Genomic DNA, 22,580 nt, shown 5'->3' with positions numbered 1-22,580 from the left:
TGACTCTCTCTATCTCTCTTCATTTGATGCAAGATTTTATCTTCTTCATTGTGTTGAAACCTCTTTCGATTAAATGGGTTTCTCTCTCAATTGGTTGTAAATATTGTATATTTATCTTGTAAATTGGATAGTCTTGTTGAGAGTCTCCTTGGGATTTGTTCACCCCATTTTTACTTCAAGGAATGGCATTTGTGAGTTAGGAAGCTAGTGGTGGTTGTTTTGGGGTGTTTGTCATTCGTGGGTCTTCATTTCATGTGAGTTTGATCAACTATTTGAGCTTAAGATTTCGAAACCTAACTCCTATATTTCAAAACTTGATCGAGCAGAAACTTTGATTTCGAAACATAATCTCTGTATTTCGAAACTTGCCCAAATAAAAACTTATATTTCAAAACCTACCCTTTATATTTCAAATTTTGATCAAACAAAAACTTATATTTTGAAACCTGCCATCTATATTTCAAAACTTGATCAAACAGAAACTTATATTCGAAATTTGCCCTCTATATTTTGAAACTTGCTCAAACAAAAACTTACATTACACACTTTGTACTCTTTAGAGTATAACTTTTTGTCCTGAGATCAGAATTAAGATCTTTTTTTTGTTGGAACCCTAACTCGATAAGCTTTAATTTGGTATAAGATTTGAACTATTTGGGAAAATATTGAGCCTGTGGTCTTCCTTTGAAAAGTATACTTTATTCATAACTTTCTCCTTCCTTAAAATTTCGTTCAATCTTAAATTCTAAAATCGAATACTTCCACCTTGACTCTATTATTAATATTATCAAATAATTACGCTTAATTGATGTGGTGGAACCTATTTAAATGTTGAATTATGTGAAATAACTAATAATCTTAGTGGCAAAAATTGAGGGTGCGTAAATGTTATTTATTATAACTTTGTTTGTGGTTGCGTCGTATTGCATTGTGTTACTATATTGCTTCACAATATGATGTTGGGTTATGGGTTGCATTCATTGAGGGGTCATACTTTGTATGTGTTGGGAGCATAAGCATTGGCATGACACGGTTGGCTTGTTGAGTGCTAACTTGGGTATGTTAGGCGAGCATATGCATTAGAGCATTTATGTGTATAAATTCTTATGTGTGTGTGGCATGGTTTGATGCTTGGCTTATGGGGGCTTGCCATCACGTTAATGCTACAAGAGCCATTGAATTTGTTATGTGTTGCATTGCATGGTGGTGTGCCACGTAATTATACTGCATAGTGGTAGTAGCGATGAAAATTGGCTTGTGATGGTATAGTGTAAGACTGTAGGTTAGAGTCTCACTGCATCTGTAATTTGTACCTCGTGATGTGTAAGGCTGGGTTTGAGTCCCACTGCATCTGTACCCCGTGATATGTAAGACTGTGGGTTAGAGTCCCTCAACGTCAGTCATTGTGATGCATAAGACTATGGGTTTAACTCCCATAACAGCTTATAACCTCGATGTAATAGTGAGTACTTCAGCACGTGATGATGATGGATGTGGATATGATATTGATGGATGTGATGTGAGAACCTTGGGCTCATGTCATTGATTTGGTAGCCCGTCCTTGGCTGCTGACAGCTTTGTATTCAAGGTCTTGGGCAACAGTGTATGCATTTTATGTGAGCCCAAAGGACCATATGTGTATATCTATGTATTTATGTTATGGTTGGATAACATGTTATATAACCACATGGCATGGATTGTGTCATTTATGTATATATGATGCATGTGATTAAAGGGGCCTTGGGTGCAAATCTGTTACATATCTACTTGGGTACCTTATGGGAATGAAAATGTGTTTTGATAAAATATAAAAAATTATATTTCTTTGAGGATGTTATTGTCAAGTGTAGAAGGCATGAATCCACTTGATGTATAGATGTCACGTAGTGATTTTTCCTTGGCTCTGAGTTATTCATGCTTTCATATATTGATCTATTGATGCTTCTCTTTGCTATTTACTTGTTGAGCCTTACGGCTTACCTTTGGTTATTTTATCATTTAGGAAAGGGAAAGATAATTATTTGGGACAAGTTCCGATTAGATGTGTATAGAGATGCCTCGGCCTCAAGATCCATTGATATAATTTTGAGGGCTGAGTAAAGTGTTTCAATTTGTATTTAAAGTTTTAGTGCTCTTTTATTTTGAAAATGTATAGGTGGTAAGTCCGAGATGATAATGTAAAGAATGTTGTAATATTTATTTTGGCCCTATTGATAGTGGACAAATATGGAAATGAAAAGAATTTTTTTTTTTTTTTTTTGGCAATTTTGAGTGATTTTTTTTATTTGTATCCATTTTGAATGGATATTTTCTCAGACTTCCTATGCTAGCGGGTAAATCTAGGAGCGGGCCCTGGCAAGAACTGTTAGTAAAAGGCACTGAATTGTTGGTCCTTTAGGGTATGGCTACTCAAGAAAAGAGGTGAATTGAGTAACTAAAATTTGATAAATATAATAAATTATGTTTTTTATTAATAATTAATGCAAGCAACAAGATATAAAAAAAAAAAAAATGACGCACGACATAATTTATAGTGATTCAGTGTTTCCACACACCTAGTCCACTCTTCTAAGGTCTAACCACCATTGGGGTTCCATTAGATCAATTTCATTAAGGTTTCCACATTAACTCACCTTAGAAATTAGATATATACCTAGATTACAACGGGTTTTAGGCAACCACTACACCAAAATTTTCATCCTATCTTACCTTGGAAACTAGATTCATCTAAATTTTAATAGTTACAGGAAACCTATACAATCCTCAATGATAATTTAAATATTTTCAAATAATTTTGTCCACACGAGGACACAAATAAACAATTAAGCACAAAAATATATAAGACAATAATAATTAAATAAATAAATAAATTAGTGACCTCAGAGAGATTCGAAATAGATTCGAAAATATTTTTCTCCTCTTGCCTTGTGACTCTTTGGGTGATGTGCAATAATACTTTGTGAGTCTCGGATTGTTTAAATGATAGCTTGAGAGCGTTTTAGATTTGCAATGGAAACACTTAATATCTCAAAGTGAGATTGAGGGGGTATTTATAGGCATTTTGAACACCTTTTAAACAATTAAAAATCTGACCATTACAGGCAAGAATAGTTTAGAATTATAAGTTAAACTTAATATGTGCGCTGATATAACTAAAGAAGTTTGTAGATTAGTTAGCACACGCGCGCAAAGAAGGCTTTGGTTGGCTGGAGGTCACGGGTTCGATTTAAGGGGCATGCGCGAACATAAGGAGAAAATGTTGGAATTAATTCTAGCCAAAGGACACCAAAACGATGTCATTTTGGAGGCCCAGCTACACACATCCCTTTTTTAATATATATGCTATGAAAATATTTAATAAATTAATCTAAAAAAATATTTTAATAGAAAATAATATTTTTGGTAATACATATGCTATAAAAATATTTTATAAATTAATCAAAAATAATTCAGTATTACAATTAATATATTTAAGAAAAATATTCTTTTTGTAAATCACCAAAAATACTATAATTTGTATATTGAAAATTCTCTTTTTGTTAATCATCAAAACTTAATTAATATGAGTAAATTGGTTCAACATGAATGGCATTGGATGTTATGGCATTCATAAGGCCTGGCAGTTACAAGGATTAAAACCAATTAAATTAGGCTATTGCAAGAGTTACAATCAATTAATTAGTAGTTGTCACTGCTTATTAAACCATCAGTTGTTTGGCATTTAGGGCGGTTTAAGAGACCTGTAATAGCTATGCATTTAATAATGCAATCTATAACGACCTCTTTTTTCAATTTTCTATAAAAGTTACAGACTTTGTGAATTTTGGGATAAAAGTAAGAAGAATTCATAACTAATACAAAACAAATTTACACAATCGTTTTTAACCATTCTTTTGAAAAAAAATCATTTTTAGCTACTTAAATAAATTAATTACACTCTATAACCACTCAAAAAAACTAATTACACTATAGCCACTTTTATTTTTTTATTTTTTTCAAGAACTGTACTTAATTAGAAATGTGACAGGGTTAAAACTGGAAAAGTAAATAAAAGGGAAATAGAAAAACGTAGCTCGGCCCGAGTGCTCATTTCGATATTGCATTCGTGTACGCAGGTCGCGTGCTTGGACACAAGTTCAATTCACTGGGCCTATATAAATATCAAGAGGCCATGTTATTTTCCCAACGTGTGAGAAAAGCATTCCGTCAATATTTTTCCAACTCAACGAGTATACTTTGAGTATCAATTTCTTATTCACCCATTTACTTTTCAAACACATAAATACACAAAATCAATCTCCTCATGACGGAGAATATGAATCCACTTCGACCCGGTTAAAATATTTACTGGGTCCCACTTAAAATTTAACCTTAATGTGACATGCCACAATGCTAATTTGTGCCAATTTTCCAATATGCTATCCATCCTAAAAGGAAGTAGCACTCAAGAAATGCTGGTAATAATGACAAAATTCTAAAGAAAATCAACTTTAACTCCTATATTTGTGACTTGCCAAGTGATGTCGGTATTAACATTAATGCCTTTATGTGGAAGATTTAACTTGACATCAAGGCCATGGTGATAAATTGCAACAGGATTTCATAGAAACTAGACTACCACTAGCTCCACGCTTGAAAGACAAAACAGCAGACACGGTTGATCATCAAGTGGTTTCAACATTTGAAGGTGGTGGTTACTAGAAGCATCTCATCAAATGAAGGAGGCGTCCATTGTTAGAACGCACTTGGATCAATGGCCAAGAATTCAAAAGGCTTGATTAGGGTTTTCACCACAGGTCTTGTGCTTCTAACTTAACGAAGCCGAGTTATCTCAAGTCAGGGAGAGATAATGGAGAGTGTCAGCAACAACCTCTAAAGAAACGTAAGAGGCATTGTAAAATAGGTTCCAAGGCTCAAACATTAACTTGGGATGTTTTGGATGAAGAAATGCGAGCCCTCTTTTGCGCTTTGTTAGGCTTACTTTTGATAAGTTTCCTAAAGCCTTTTTCTTTTTCGGTAACCCTAATGTGTTGGAATTCTATTTATAGTGTTTCCTTAATTTTATAACCAATAGTTTTGCAGTTTGTTTAGTTTCTCATGTAGGAAAAGGAAGGATTTCCATTTTGTTTAGTTTCCTAACAAGAATTAATTTCCTAATCCTAGTAAGAATAGGACTACTAAAACTCCATAAATACTATTGCAATATTTCATTCGCATTAGTGAATGAATAATTTCAAGTTTTTCTAAGCGAGATTTTTTCTTTGAATTGCAATAATGTAATTTTAAACCTAGAATTGATGCTTAGGAGATCTTTCTTGCTCACTCTCTCTATTCTTTCAATTCTAGACTCTGACTCTTGTAAACCTACTTCTAGCCTTATTCTTAGCTCCAAATCTTATGTTTTGAGCTATATTTTGTAGCTAAATTGATCGCCAACCTATTATGCTTACCTAAACCTAGCCTTTTCTACAATTTTCCTCTACATTTTAACCCTCATAATAAGTTAATGTTTATAAGGTTCCCAAATTTTCCTCTCATTTTTTTTTAAATAAAGGCATGTGAAACCAATCACATCTTTTCATTAAGCAGCTGAAGCCAATATAAACATTTACATTACCATTAATAGACATTCAATTTAGGGCCTAAACGTCCATACATATCAACATAAAGGGCAATAAAAGCTATATACAAAAGTTAAACTATTTTCTTTTTCCCTCGAAACAAACCCCCGAGGACCTTTTGGTCAGGATTGTTTTGTACACATCACTACCTAGAGAACAACAACGCCATAAGATCCATCGTTGAACATTAGCTTCCATACCTAGAATGATATTAAAACAAAGTGAGACACAAGGTTTAGCAAGCATAATAGAAATAAATAGGGCATAAAGATAAGTGGTGGAGACAAAATGAAATACACATGTATAACAACATAGCTATAAAAAGGCTCCCAACCTACGTCCCCACGCCATGTTACAGATTATCACACATAACTATTATGCTTTACGTCAAATGCCCCATGTTATGTTTCATATCAATCATGAAAAACACATGCCAATGCTCAACAATATACAAGTGGCCCTTAGGCTCATGCAATATCAATATGCTCAAACTACGAATACATCCATTAAGGCTTACACAATATCAATAAACAACATCGGGGTCCCCAAATACATATCAAATCACATCTGTAAATACATCATCTCAGTCTCACTGTGGTGCCTGTGTAGTACACGCCTACCTTGCTAAGCCGTCACCTGCAACAGTGATAATAATACCCTCACACATCATTTATCAATTGCATGGAGTCCTGGTGCTTGTGTAATACATCCCTACCCTGCCAAGCCGTCACCTGTAGAAGTGGTAGTAGTACCCTCACACATCACCTATCAATTGAAGAAGAAGACTAGGATTGACAACTCTTATTCGAACAAATGAAGGAAAAACTTGCACAAATAAAGAAGAAGAAGGAGGAAGAACTTGCTAATGAGCAACGCCATCATTAGGTGTACCAATGCAAGGGTTTAAGCCATTTTCAAAAACATAAAAGATAGCAACGAAAATAAGAACGAAATCACCTTACAAGACACGTTTCCAATGTCCATATGCATATCAAAACCAAACCATGCCATAGGCGGTTTAGTTATTTTACCTTTCAACGGTTGAAGGCTGATGTAAAGATGAAATCAACACGAGGCAGCAACACTTGCTCCAAAAAACAGCTCCCAAACTCTTTTTTGGTTAGACCGAAATCATCCCCTGAAGCTACAAAGGGCCTATCGGGTCCACACTCTAGTGAGATAGTGAATCCCTCTACTTCTCTTTGTGTTAGACAGAAAAGGTAAGAGAGATCAGGGCTGAAAAGAAATGGGTTCAATGTAAAGAAGTATTTTCACGCTTGATATTCTCACTATTAAGGGAAATGAGCTACAATAGCTAAGGAAGAATCAAAAGAGTAATGGCTTAGGGAGCTAGGGTTTCTGGAGGAAGAAGAATAGCAAGAATGATCAAGAGAAAACAAGCCAAGACTCACTCTAATTGTCCGTTCACAACACAAACACAAGCATATATATTTCTTCCAAATTTAAAACCTTAGGGCACACCTAAAAAGAGGGAAATTTGACAAAGGGATTAAGAGAGGATAAGGGAGAGAGAAGAAATCATACCAATAAGGCACATCGTCCTCCTCCAAGCCTCCCGTCATCCGTGTTATTGCACGCCCAACTTTCGATTACAGAAGACAACAAAACGGTCTTGTAATCTACCAGCGTGATCGATAAAAACTATCGATAGTTTGTAAGGAATTATCGACAATTTCCAAAAAGGCTATCGACAGTTTTGCCCTATTTTTTAGAAATAGCATCTAGGCCTGCTATTAACTCTTAATAGCACTTTCATTATCTCATAATGACACTAAGGCCCCCGTTAACTCTTAACAACATACCCGTCAACTCTTAACGATTGCTCCTTATTAATTTGATCATTGAACCCGATCCTTTAACTCTTAACATTAACGTCATTAACTCTTAATGATGGTTTAAGCCTTAATCGCTTAGTCAACTATTATACTCGAATATGCGTGTGACATTCTAAATTCACTATTAAGTAGCAATCAGGAAACGTTAACTCTTTAACATTGACCAAATATTTTGGTCTACAACGAGGATCTCTCTATCTTTTCGATGTACCTCGAAAGATCTTGAGTGATAACCACCATTATGTTGGGACGATCTTACCACTAATGAAGTCTTACTTCAAAATAAAACCTATTTGGGCTTTTGATTCTCGTATATTATAATCCCTTTATCAGTTATCATTCCGATCAAGTGAGAGTCATGGATTGGTCAAACTCACTAACTCAATGACTATGCCAGAACCAGTGTGGTGAGATTGAATTGACACATTGAAACTTTTTCCGACATTGGACCATTTTTCAATCAAGTGTACCCTAGCTAGGGGTTTCTACAATCAAGACCACAACTGATCGCATAGGGTGTCCACCTCACACCGGAGGTCGATGGATCCCATTCGCAATCACCTGCCTCCATATGCCACTACACAGGGACCACAAAGTGCATCTCCCACCTTGTAACATGATGGTTCTTAGCAACAACAAATCCTTGGCACCGATACACAAGACAACTGTGTTGCCTCCGGTCAAAGGACCAGTAACACAATCGAAGCCTGTGATAGACTATAAATCCTCTAAGCCATGTGATTTATCACATGCGTGACATTCAGTAAGTGTTCCACTAACACCTATCCACCTGTATACTATATTCATCGGATGGATTATGGTATGCGACTCACCATTCTTTATCATTAGCATCTCATACTAATCAAATGCAGTATCCCATGTGTTAGTCCATACTCAACTAATCATAGTCCCCTTCTGAGAAGTCTAAGAATTGAGAATTTATCATTAAGATATCCTTATTGCAAAGGTCAGTTGTCACATATTCTTAATACTTAAGAATAAGACTTTTAATAAGAAATATAGGGATTCATTCATATATAATAATTGAAGAATTATGAATGAAGATATGACCTCAAAATATGAAAACACATTTTGTTATATATATTGCAAAAATTACATCATTAGTCCCATAATTATAAATGCCAGATGCCATCTAAATCTAGTATTAGGGCACCAACACTAACACTTGCCTTGAGGAATTTGATGCTTGAACTGAAAGAGGAAAGAAGTAACGAATTGAAGCCTCTGTTGAATCGAAAAGCCACCTGCTGAAATTTGTAACCCCTTCCTTTCTTTCAAGATCCAAGATCAGTAAGAAGAAGGAGAAGAAATGGAAGAACGAGAGAGAAAATGAAAGAAGAAGAAGAAGAAGAAGATAAGGAATAGAGATAACTTGCATGACAAGCTCAATCTCAACCATCCCATTTTGCTATTTTCCATTATACCCTCATCATTATACATATATACACATAAAAATCTCCTTTTTTTTTTTTGACTTTTCAACCTTACTTGCAATTCCTCTCTTTTGATTTTTCCACATATTACATCTTCATAGATCTTGTTTTTTCAACCCATTTGACATTTCCTTCTTTGACTTTTTTGCACAAATATATTTCATTTATTCTTACTTCCCAATATACATCAAATTTTATTTAATTTGACTCTTCAACATAACACAAATAATTACTCATTCTTTTATATAGCGACGTCTTAGAAAGACGAACCCAGTAGAAAACGGTCGACAAATTGAAGGAAAATGAGTGACTGTTCACCATCGGTCGACATCTTCTTGCCATTGGTCAACAGCTTGCTATGCCTTCTTTTCGCTGTTTTCTCCCCTTTTATTTTCTTTGACTTTTCAAGTATCCCTACACCTCACACTTCATTTATTTTGACCTTTCGCACTTATTTGATTTTTAATTCCATGGATTAATTAATGACAAATATAGCTCACATAAAAATATCAACAAAATCTCCTAAACTCGCTAATGGGTCGTTACAATGTTACTTTGAGAAGAAAGGCATAAAATTAAAGCAAAAATGTGTTACACAGACGGCGAAGTAAATGTGTGTAGTTGCTTTGTCTCACCTAATTATTAAGAGTGATGAATTCTTCAATTCAACTATGTACTCATGAAAGAGAGAATCGGGGCGTCTGTAGCCAAATGTTGCTTGTCATCATATACCCTCTACATTCATGAGTTTTAGGAAGTGAAGAATCATCACCTCAGGCTCATTGGGAAATAAGTCTGGACTGAAGAGGGCCAGGATATCTTGCCTTTTGCTCTGTCCAAAGGTAGAACAGAATCCCACTCTAGATCAAAGATACCCACCCCAAAAAATAAAGGCTTTGAGGACTAATGAATGGTCAACCATTTGCACTTAACCAAATTGTACGCGTAAAGAAAATTATTTTTCAATGTAATAAAGCACATCATCCATAACCACAGCTTTACATCGACTGAAGCTCCCACCAAATTTTGAATAATGGCATGACCATAAGTCCTGAAGCAAATCATAGGCGTGTATGGGAAGGGAATGAGGAGTTGCAACAAGAATCCGATGTTTGGATGAATCTAAGACCATGAAGTACTCAAGAGAATTCTCAAAGGAATTAAGAGAAGGAGGATGAGGATTAGTCAAGGATGTCCAAGTATTCTTGTTTGGATCGAAAACCTCCCCAAAATGACCTTTACAAGAAGCACCCCCAAATACGTAAATCATACCTTGGTGAGCAAAAACACTAAGAGCTGGGCGAGCAATGCTCATTGGGTAAGTGTCTAACTTTCTCCACTCATTGCCTTTGCCGTTGGCTCAAATGAAACACATCTGTAAACACGTGTTAGCTAAATCATGGCAACAAGTGTCAGCAAAATGATGGCTACGGCTTATCATGATGACCCCAGCAATAGCCGTCGAGGACGTAGAAAGTTTTGGAGTCCACTGCCACACCAACAGATGCACTATGAGTAGATGTATACATCACCATCTTAAGAATCGGAATCGGATTATTGATTAGGAATTGGACAACCCCCTTTTCAGCTTGAGTTTCAATTTCTTTCAGATCTAGCTCGTACCAATCATGCCCATGATTCCTTAAAATGCGATTGTAAACTTTCTTCTCCTTCTCCTTGGACTTGGACTCTTCATTGAGGAGCATTTGTGTTTATTCTGCAGGTGCCACCATGTCTCTGACACTCTTGCCGTCATTCTCCATTGGCAGGGGGAATTGCCTCTTATTTGGAATTTCTCTTGCTTATTGTTTAGCCCCCTAGGCACAGGTCAAGTGGTTAGGCCACGATAAGTTGGGATTCACACCAGTAGATCGTGGGTTCGATAAATTGTCTTGTACAGTGAGGTAAAGTCTCCACTTGCAATTTATATTTTCTGCCGAAATTGAGTGCATGAACGGCGGGGGACCACGCAAGAGTGGTAATCCTAAGGACGAAATTGAAAAACAATGAGTAAAGCATAATTTCACTACTGCTGTAGAATTTAAAGGTCTATTCAATTATAGAAAAAATATATTTTTTTATTAAATACTTGTGTTGTTGTCCAACTAAAATAATAAATTTATAATGCGAAAGAGTGAGATGCAAGTGACCCAACAAGCTAGGTATGAGTCTTTTAAATCAAGTGATCCTACAAGTTGGGTAACAAGAGAGGTTGGAAGTGATAATAGAGTCCTAAAAGGTCAAGAGATCTATTGAAAAAGAAATCGCTTAGAGGTGTAAATGAGAGTCTTTATGTGAATCCTTTAATGCCTAAATCAGTCTCTAAGAACATCAATTGTTGGAGCATAAAGAAAGAGGTTTGCGTGCTATAGTAAGCATATCTTGAATGGTCCTATTTATAGAGGAAAAGAAACTAATATGTGGCCTGTGACCTAAGTTTTTCAATAGACACATGGGGTTAGTTTGACTTTTTCAACCATGATTCTTGGGTAGCATTTGTTTATATGACTCAAGTTACTTGATTATTAGGTTTCTCGAGTCACTCGATTATTAGACTTCCACCTAAGTCACTTGATTATTAGCCACCCACCCAAGTCACTCGGTTGTGTGGGACTTAAGCTATCTAACTCACTCTATTATGTGTTGTGTACATTTTAGCTACAAGCCTTATAATGTGAATTTTCAATTAAATAACAAATAAATTAATTTTTTTAAAAAAAAATATTAAAATTAAAATTAACAATTAAAACATGCTGTACGACTGAAGGAACGAACTCCAAGATTTTTTATTTTTCTTGGGGTAAATCTGACGCCGTTGAAATGTTATTTACAACCACAAAGGTCCCAAAAAGAAAACCTAATTGCAGAAAAAAAGGGGTGAGGGAAATGTGAGGATAATTTGCAGCGGACGTGGCTCTCTGTGGAGACAGTAGACGACGAAAGGGGAGAGCAGAGCTTGTTGAAGACAATGAACTGCAAAGCAGCGCATTTTCCTTCTCCAGCGTTAACAATGAGGCATCATCCTCATCCTCATCCTCTTTTCTCCTCTTCAACTGCTGCTTTTCGTCCACTGTAAGTCGCCTTCCCCACTCCTCATGATTTGTTTCCTTCATATGCTTTAAGTTATCCTTTTTGTTTCTTCCTTTCTGAATCTGACCGGCCATTACTGTTTGCAATTCTTACCAATTCCCTGCATTGCTTGAGCGCCCCATCTTTAATTTCTTTTTCTTTTCTGGCGGTCCTTGTAGTTATTGTCTTGTAGTTATAGGTTTGGATTTAGATTAAATATTTTCAGTAGATGGTCTTTCGAAGAAAAACTGATGGTCTAGCATCCTCACATCATTGCAATTCCCTTGCCTTTCTAAAAAGAAAAAATAAAACAACCAAAGGAAAAGTAAAGGCCTTTTCTTCTTGATTTTGCCTTATTTTTTATGACTTCAACAAATGAAAAGAAATAGGGGAATGTTCAATTCCTTTTTGACATGCTACCAGTTACCTCATCATGTGATTGGTGGTGGTGTGGCGTCCAAATTCCTTGTGTTGGATTTCCTGTTGCCTTTTACGTGGACTCTTTGACCCACTATCTAGGTTCATGGACTTATACGTCAAAAATGTTCGGAACAGCTACAGAGACAACTGTGGATATTTTTAACATGGTGTGTATTTTATGGAAGATGATGCATCATGAACGTGTACCTGAAATTAAATGAATTTCAGAGAAAAAAAACAGATTTCTGTCTTTTACCCATGTTGAAGTCTTAAAAATTTTCTTTAGTTTTAAATTTGAGATTCCATTTCTTCAAATGTTGTTGAAAGAATCAAAATATCCTATTTGATTTGGGCACAAGCGTTGAACATGCATCCAATATCCTTTACTTCATTTCTTTTAAGTTATGTAAAGGGAATGGAAGATTTCTTGTAAGACAACTCAGTATATTTATTCTTTTTTTCTTTTTCTTTTTCTATTTGAAAAAAGGTGCTATATTTATTCTTCTTTTCGTGTTTAGTTATCATGCTTTGTTTCCTTTGAGCTCCTTTCCACATTTTATTTTCTGAAAATAATCATATGCCATGCAACTATGCAATTCTTTATTGATTCTATATTTTTTAGCTGTGCTGCCAATTATCAATTTCACCCTCCCTTATCATAATTTTACAACTTTACGTTTATTGGCCTTTTTCTTATATTTTGTTACTGTGCATACCTGCTGCAGTTTGATGAGACCATTAAATTGTCTTTTGGAAGTGCGTGTGTATTCAGAGAAACCAGAGTTCTCCTACTTTAGTGTTGCTATCAGATGATTGACATACTGATTGTAAAATTGTTGTATTTCCGTTCCAATAATATATTTTTCTATGACATGTTGGAATAATATTTGAAATGATTTTTATGAGCTTTTATGTCTTTGTCTCATAGCCTATTGCCTTGGACAATGAGTGCATCACGGAGAATATACTGTTGCTATGGGCTGCAAACTGATGCTTGTGCTGTTTCCAATCTACCAAAAACACCCCTCATCAACAAAACCTCCACAGGGTGGCGTGGAACACAATCTTTATCTTTAAAGCAACCAATCAACAATTACTCAATGCCTTTGGGAGCATTATTGACATCTAAAACTCAAGATGTATGTACTATGCCTCTTACCGGTGATGAGAAGATAGGAGTCTTGTTGCTGAATCTTGGAGGTCCAGAGACTCTTGATGATGTGCAGCCCTTTTTGTTTAATCTTTTTGCTGACCCGGTAAATTACTCTTTTATGTGCTGTGCATTTCATGGTATTTGTTTGAGCTGCGATGGAAGATGAATTTTAGCATTTACCATGCCTCTTTCTATTCCTTTGTTTCACCATTTTCTTTCTGAAATCAGTTTGTATGAAAGAAAAATTTGTGCTCTTTGAACTTGCTTTACCTATGCATGCTTCTTTTTGTTCCCATGCCAAACTGTAGTTAAAAATTGGATGCTCATTGAGTGATTAAAGGGTGGCAATGACATTGCAATCTGGATGTTATGGGTGTCTCAAATAATAGGTAAATGAATTATATAATGAAACTGGACAAGAAGAGCATGTTAGAATGTTGCAATGCAGACTATTGTGTGGTTGTGAAGTAAATACCTCGGGCTGAATGCCTCCAACATGTAGCCTCACTAACTGAAACCTCAAAAGGATGGTTTTTATCAAGGATAATGCTAATCATAGCCAGACATGTTCTATATATTGGTATGTCTTATCGTAGAACCAATTCCTAATAGGATTGTGTCAAGAAAGATGTGGGAAAGCTGGTTTTCTCTCAATCTTATTCCCCTTTGACGGGCAGATAAAAAATATATACAGACTTTCTTCCTAACTTAGGAAGTTTCTAAGAAACTAAATAAGAAAGCTCCCAAATATGGTTTTGGAAACTTATACAATTTTAGAATACAACAACTAATGGAAAGATACAACTAATAACAGAAGGATACATTCTTTGTTTAGGAAACATACGATACTAATGTCAATCAACTCTGATTTGATCTTGTCCAAGAACAAGGACAAGATCTGGTCCTTCATTGTTGACACTCCCCCTCAAGATTGGGAGTGGATATCTTACATCCCAATCTTGCTCACCGTCATGTGGAACATAGTTGCAAGAAGTCCCTTAGTTAGTACATCCGCTAGTTGATCATTTGAAGAGACATAAGGAGTACAAATCAAGCCACTGTCCAATTTTTCCTTTATAAAATGTCTGTCCACTTCAACATGCTTTGTTCTATCATGTTGAAATGGATTGTGGGGTAATACTAATTGCTGATTTGTTATCACAATACAGTTTCATAGGTGTTGTGCTGTCCACTTAATCTTGAGATCATCTAACAATATTTTCAGCCATAGTAGTTCACACATCTCTAGGGCCATGGATCTAAATTCAGCCTCTGCACTTGACTAAGCAACCACACTTTATTTTTTTTTTCTCCATGTCACCAAATTACCTCATAACAAGGTACAGTAGCTTGATGTTGACCTCCTGTCCACTATGGATCCTACATAGTTAGCATTTGTGTAAGTCTCAAGAGTCATGACTTATCTTTTCTTGAATAAAATGCCTTTCCTGGGTGTTCCCTTCAAGTAGTGTAGGATCCTATACATTGCCCTTAGATGAGTCTCCCTTGAATTGTGTATACATTGTGTAACACCCCCTCTCCTGGACACCCCAACGCCTAGGGAGCCCTAGACAGAGAGCGTTACATGGGAGAATAGAAACCTAAACGTTCACATCATAACATGCATAAGGGATACTAAAATAAACATTAGACTTTACATAGCATTCATTGTACAACCCAAGTTATGCATGGGAACTTCCATCATTTAGCAAAACATACATCCTCAAAATACTACATTCACTTAGAGAAAGGAAAATTCTAAGGCACTAGCCTCCCAAAACACTCCCAAGACCCTTTTTTTGAGGGCACCCCGACACACATGATTCTACCCAATCACCTTACTTGGACTGACATCCGCTACATCCTTGCTCTTACCTGGAATGGTGAGGAATATAAGAGTGAGCCACAAGGCTCAACAAGTAATACATAAAAGAAAGCATAGCTGAAAATAAGGAACTGGTTTCGAAACATATGGGTTAGGTTTCGAAATAAAACTCTCTATTTTGCTATGTTTCGAAATCCCCATCCCCAAACGATTAACTACTCACCCACTCAACGCAAAAATGCTATGCAACATGCATACAAAAGCTCATAACACATTCATGGCCACCCGACCCATATAATAATCATAATACTCACTGGCCCCGTGACTGAAAACTTGCATCCAAAGGAACTGTAAAACTCTGGGATCATTGGTGCTATAACATCTGTGGCTATAGCTAATATATATATATATATACATATACTCTCGCCCGCGGTCGTCACCAACAGACGCACTCCCCAGTCGTCACCGAAGGAGCGAAAACCCCAGTCCAGCTAGTGCCCACTGGTTTTGGGGGATATATCCTAGCGGAATCCTCCGCACCGCGTGCAGTAATGCTCATGCAATGCAACAATTTTAGTAGCCACATTCAGATGCTCGTGCAACAGATAAAATCTATGCTCCATGCTCACTTATGTGTAAAAATGTGAAATGCTCACACAAATCATGTCCATGATGCACAATTACCACTTTTTCCAAATCATGCCATGCCAAAGCTTAGCACACATAAAATTAAAGACATCTACATTCCAACACCATGGCCACGTTTTCTTTCAAAATGTTCATTAGAAACTTGGGACATTTAGAATTATAAAAATGCGTACTCTAGCATAGGTTCGACGCATTTCCGATCATTCGGGGCCATTTATGACAAGTATACACAAACACAAGGCATGGGAGAAGACCAATTCTCTACCATGCTTAATTTCAAGAACACACCATTCCTTAGGAACCGTAGGGGGATACAAACCCCACTTTGGCTCATAATAAACTTGCCCAATAGTTAGAGACCATCAAAATTCAAGAATTAACCAACATAAAGCTAAAACCCCTCTTTACCTAAAACTTGATTTCCTTTCCCCAAAACCACTACCAACACTTAAACACCATTTCTTACAACTTTTACATGCCTTCAAATTCTCACTTCAAGGCCTCAAATTAGGGGATTTGACAATAACCTAAAACCCCCCAAATCTAACACCAAAAAGCAATTAAAATGATCATGGAGGAGATATGGGAAGAGGAACTTGCCTTAATTCTCTTCTAGTTTGGGCACTTGATGATTTTGGAGCCTTAAGAGAGAGAGATTTTGCTTCAAAATTGGAAGGAGAAACTTGAACTTTGAAGGAAGAGAGACCCACGAGAGTCCTTCACGGTTTGCTTCTCTCTTTCTCTTCAATTTTCAGATTTTCTATGCTTATATACTTCCCCCAATTTCCTTTTAATTCCCACCACATAAATTCCTTTAATTTTATTTATTTAATTCCCAACTTAAATCTCCAACCTAGCCTTTAAGTCTTGGACTTTTCTCTTCCCAAGTCCATGCTTCTAGAAGTCATCTTCTATTGCCTTTTTTTGCCTTTCTAGAACACCACTTCCTCCATCCCAATTTGGCCATTTTTTTTTTTGACTTTTCAACTCTCCTCATACTTGACTTTTCCATTTCCCTCATTCTTACACTTGACTTAGACTTTTCCTCCAAGCCCACCATTTACTTTGCTTTGAATTTTCAACCACAGTTAAACTAACTCCCAATTTTCTATTCCCACATTATACCCACATAATTTACATAATTTATTGGAAATGCATTAAACAAGAAATTTACCTACTCGGCTCTTCGGATAAAAATCACCAGTTTTTCCCTCGGGCAACCCGTCGCTAACTCTCAATACTTGACAATGATTAGATTAGGCTTATTAACCCAAATATTCTAATAATTAAATTACCAAAGGAAAATCGGGACATTACACATTGGCTAACTACTCCCACTGCATAGGCTATGTTTGGCCGAGTATGAGCCAAATAAATAAACTTCCCAACTAGCTTTTGGTAGGACCCCTTGTCAACCATACCATCTTCTAAGGCCTCTCCTAACTTGTGATTTGGTTCAATGGGAGTTTCGACTGCCTTGCAACCAAGCAATCTAGTGTTGTTGAGGAGATCTACTATATACTTTTGTTGTGAGGTGAAAATTCCCTATTTTAAATGAGCCACTTCTATTCCTAAAAAATATTTCAACCTCCCCAAATCTTTAATCTCAAACTCCCTGACCAAACACTCATTTAGCTTATTCATGCCTTCCTCATCATTGTTGATGACAACAATGTCATCAACGTACACTATGAGAACTGTCACTCCTCCTGTGGCTAAGTGATTAATGAAGCGGGTATAATCCCCTTGGCTCTGCCTATATCCCATGCTAAGCATCACACTTGTGAACTGGCCAAACCACTTGGGGACTATTTTAGTTCATACAAGGCCTTCCTCAGTTTGCATACTACATTTTCTTGTGTTGTTGGGTCATATCCTGGTGGTATCTCCATGTAAACCTCCTCCTCTAGATCCCCGTGCAAAAATGCATTTTTCACATCAAATTGTTGTAATGACCAGCCTAGGTTAGCAGCGAAAGGTAGGAGAATTCTGATTATATTTAACTTTGCAACTAGTGCAAAAGTATCTAGGTAGTCTACCCCATACACTTGAGTATACCCCTTGGCCACCATTCTTGCTTTATACTTATCCAATGACCCATTAGATTTCTACTTTACACCCTATACACCCACTAGATGTTTTCCTTTAGGCAATTGCACAAGTTCCCATGTTTGGTTCTTCTCTAGGGTTGCCATCTCAGCCTCTATGGCATTTTTCCAACTCTTATCCCCTATTGCTTTAGAAAAGTTTTTGGGTATAGGAATTGTGTGGAGATTGGTAAGGAAGGCCTTTTGGGTGGATGACAGCTTAGAATAGGAAAGGAATAGGTGCATGGGATGTTTGGTGTTGGTTCTAGTTCCCTTTCTAAGAGCAATAGGCCAATCAAGATCACTCTTAGAAATATCAAGTGTGGGTTCAGTAGGTTCAACAGGGCTATCATCATGTATTAAAGGATTGGCAAAGGAATTACCTGGTGATTGCTTAGAAGAGTTGGTTGAATTGTCAGTGCTGTCTGTATTAGGGCTAGTCGTGGATGCTGAGGCTTGCATAGGAGTAGGTTCTGGCCTTGTCCTTCTTGAATGCACCTGCAGTGGTCGAGGAGTTTCTGAAGTATGCTTCTTTGGTGTCATACCTAGTGAATCCTTCAAAATAGAGAGTAATCCCTATTAGATGAAGATAGGTTATGTTCCTGTGCATTAGAGTGTCTAAAATAGGAATCATTCTCAGAAAAAGTTACATTTGCTGACACAAAGAGTTTCTTGAAGGAGGATGATAGCATTGGTAACCTTTTTGAGTAGAAGAGTATCTAATGAACGAGGATATAATTTTCCTCTATTGATTGTAGGGATATGAACATAGGCTACACACTTGAATACGTTGGGGTTCCAGGGAAGTGTTTGGTTGGCAATTGAATTGGACTATGAGACTCAATAGTATTTGAGGGCAGTCTATTGATAAGGAAGGTGGCTGTTAGAGTTGCTTCTCCCCAATAATGTTTAGAAACATTATGTTGGAATAAGAGAGCCCTAATAACAGCTAGGAGGTGGCCATTCTTTCTCTCGGCCACTCCATTTTGTTGAGGAGTGTAAAGACAAGAAGACTCATGAATGATACCCTTACGTTGAAAGAAAATAGAGAGAGATTGGTTGAAAAAATCTCTAGCATTATCGAATCTAAATTAGCTTTATTTCTACCCCAAATTGATTCGTGATCATCTTGTAGAATATAGGGAACACGTTATTGACTTCAGACTTTGTTTTCAACAAATATAATCACACTGTCCTTGTACAATCATCTACAAAAATAACAAACCATCGTGCCCCAGAAATATTGGGGACATTTGATGGACCCCAAACATCACTATGTATTAGAGTAAAAGGAAACCCAGTTCTTTTATTAGATAGAGGAAAAGATATCCTTTTATGTTTTGCAAACTCACACACAACACAATGGAAATTCTTAATGTCTAGATCTTTAAATAATTTAGGAAACATCACCCCAAGAGTTAGGAAAGAAGGATGACCAAGCAATTGGTTTCTGTTGGATTGAGCTAAGTATGACATGAGAGGAGTGTTCTCCTTTTTGTTCTACTCACCCGGTTCCTTAAGATAGTAAAGTCCAACCCTAGCCCCTAGCAAGCCCAATCATCCTCTTCATGCCCTATTCCTGCAACTCACAGACGTTTGAATGAAAAATAACACTATAATTAGTGTCCTCAATGAGTTTCTGGATAGATATGAGATTGGTGAATAGTTTAGGAACATGTAGAACATTTTTGAGGGTGAGATGTTCATTAAGAAGAACATCTCCTTGGCTAGCAATAGTGGTTAGAGAACTATTTGCCATTGTGATCTTTTTGGAGCTAGGACAAAGATTATAGGTGATGAAAAAGTGTGAAAAAGGGGTCATACGATTTGAAACTCCAGAATCTAGGACCCAAGAATTGTGGTACACAATTTCTGAAGCATGTAGGGAAAAAGAAGAGAAAGAAGTACTTGGAAGGGCAAGAGAGCAGATACCTTTTTTCAGACTTCTTGTCGAGGGATCCCAAAAATCTCCTCAGTCTTTCGATCTCAGCCCTATTGAGCTCAAGGGCATCTCCTTGATCTGGAATTTTTGGTTCAGGTTGTTGGTGACTGCTAGCCATATATACTTGCTCTTGTCCTTGGTTTCTTAATGGTCCTCCTTTGGGTAGCCTTCCGTGGAGCTTCCAACACTTCTCTATGGTGTGCTTAGACTTTTGCAGTAGGTACACCATAGAGAGTCTCTATCCACAACTTTCTTTTCTTCTCTATTTGCTCTAATTATGAAAACCTTTGGGGAAGATTCTAGCATGACTCCTTTTCTCCCTTCTTCTACACATGCTAGAGAAATTACTTCATTCAAGGAAGGCAAATCCACCTTATCGAGGATTTGTACCCTTACCGCGTCAAACTCTATGTTAAGACCAGCTAGGAAGTCATATGTCCTTTCCTTTTCCACAAACTTTCTATGCAATGCAGCATTTTCACTACACTTCATCTTCAAGCATTGGTAGTGATCTAGTTCTTACCATAGAGTCTGCAATAGGTTTGCATACTCTGTGATAGACTTTGTACCTTGCTTGGTTGCTGCCATTTTAGTTCTTATCTCATAGATCTGGGTTACATCACGAACCTTGGAGCAGGTAAGGTTTATTGCTTCCCAAATGTCTTTGGTTGTTGTTAAGAACATTATTGTATCACTGATCTCTAGAACTATGGAGTTCCAGAGCCAGGACATCACCAAGGAATCTTCCTCATCCCATGCTGCAAATGCTGGATCCCCTTCCTTAGGACCGGTTCCTAATAAATGGCTGAGCTTTTCCTTTCCCTTTAGAAAGGTGCGGATCAGTTGAAACCACTTCAAATAGTTCTTACCATTCAATCGGTAAGCTGCTTGAAGGTTCTGCAACTCTCCTCATGAGCCCCCATTGTTAGTCCCAGCAAACAGAATTTCTGTTGTATTGCTGGAATCAATCGAGTTTGGTATAGGGTTTTGGGTACTAGACATGATGTCTTGTGAAGAAGATTGAAAAAGGCCATGGGAGTCACAAAGAAAATGGCTACTAAGATCCTATGGCTCTGATACCATGTCAAGAAAGATGTGGAAAAGTAGGTTTTCTTTCAATCTTATTCCCCTTTGACCGCAGATCAAAAATATATACAAACTTTCTTCCTAAATTAGGAAGTTCCTAAGAAACCAAATAAGAAAGCTTCCAAATATAGTTTTGGAAACTTATACAATTTTAGAATACAACAACTAATGGAAAGATACAACTAATAACAGAAAGATACAACAATCTAAATCTAGAAGATACATTCTCTGTTTAGGAAACATATGATACTAATGTCAATCAACACTGATTTGATCTTGTCCAAGAATAAGGACAAGATCTGGTCCTTCATTGTTGACAGATTGAAATAAGAACATAGTACAAAGTCAAGTTGGCCTATTGGCACTAAAATGTCTATTTGGATGATGAGCTACGATGAATCTTAGTTTCAAGCCTTGTGCCACATGATCTCATAATTCTCAGTTAGCTCATCTTTTGGTGTTTGATACCTTCGTTGCCTTGTCTTGAAAAAGAATGCTTATCTTGCACCATTGCTATCCCCGGCTAAGTCGTTTGGCTCACAAACTTCCTAGAACATTGGTTGTGTCCTTGATCCAATTTGGTTAACCTCCAAACCTTTATTTATTGCTTACTGATAAAAACACGTGTTGTAATTCACTACCACCCCTTTCAATCCCAACCATATAATGCTTTGAATAAATCCATGGGCAATCAAGTGTCTATAGATGTCATAGGTTCAAACTGCAGAAGCGACCTATTTGAATTGTTTACATTCAACCTCTATATTACAAGGAGTCCTATGAACTAGGTTGTATATCAAGTTTGTGATTTCACTAGAAATATGAAATTATGCATTTAAACTGTTTTCTTTATTTAAATATATTAATTTCAAAGAATTATTTAGTTGTTCAATAATAGCATAACTTTTATGCATATATTGATTATCAGTCCTTGGGTTCAAAGATAGGTATGGAACTTTGTGATCAATTCCAAGATTCTTGAATAGCATAAAGAGTAACAAAATCATTATAACATTTTTTGGGAATTCAAGGAAAATTCTCTATACTCAATTGTGTCAACTTACTTTCTTTGTTCTTTTCAACAAGAAATATTAAGTTAATTTGCATAAGGTCATTGATGTTTATATCAAAAAGTGGAGGAGAAAAAAAATGATATAGAAGGAACCCCATGAATATATGGTGGGATTAAAAGTAAAAACTAAGTTATTTTCGAAGAAAAAGTGTTGCAAAAGAGATTGGATTGTAGAAGAAACATGTGGATAACAATTTAGCACATAGAACACCAGCCAGATACATCAAAGACTTCACCATGATTGTGTTGCACTCTTAACTTCTAGACATTTGCTAAAATCATTTATGTCGATGATCTTATCAGAGAAGGCTAATCAAGTTTGAATTAATTTTCTAACGTGTGCTAGT

General features: G+C 36.5%; 1 protein-coding gene across 2 annotated transcripts in view; it reads left to right on the top strand.

Moving 5' to 3' along the window:
- The first annotated feature begins 11,787 nt into the window (after positions 1 to 11,787).
- LOC127803487 (ferrochelatase-2, chloroplastic) overlaps positions 11,788 to 22,580 on the top strand; it is a 78,009-nt gene continuing 67,216 nt past the window's right edge. For both annotated transcript variants that reach the window (XM_052339733.1, XM_052339732.1), the window contains exons 1-2: positions 11,788 to 12,003; positions 13,349 to 13,676. In XM_052339733.1, the coding sequence (XP_052195693.1) occupies positions 11,900 to 12,003; positions 13,349 to 13,676 (432 nt within the window). In that variant the 5' untranslated portion in view covers positions 11,788 to 11,899. The remainder of the gene's footprint in view (positions 12,004 to 13,348; positions 13,677 to 22,580) is intronic.

This window comes from Diospyros lotus, chromosome 6, assembly GCF_014633365.1.
Source record: "Diospyros lotus cultivar Yz01 chromosome 6, ASM1463336v1, whole genome shotgun sequence".
Classification (NCBI taxonomy): Eukaryota; Viridiplantae; Streptophyta; class Magnoliopsida; order Ericales; family Ebenaceae; genus Diospyros; species Diospyros lotus.
Note: the sequence above shows the minus strand (reverse complement) of the source record. Positions and strands in the feature narration are given on the sequence as shown.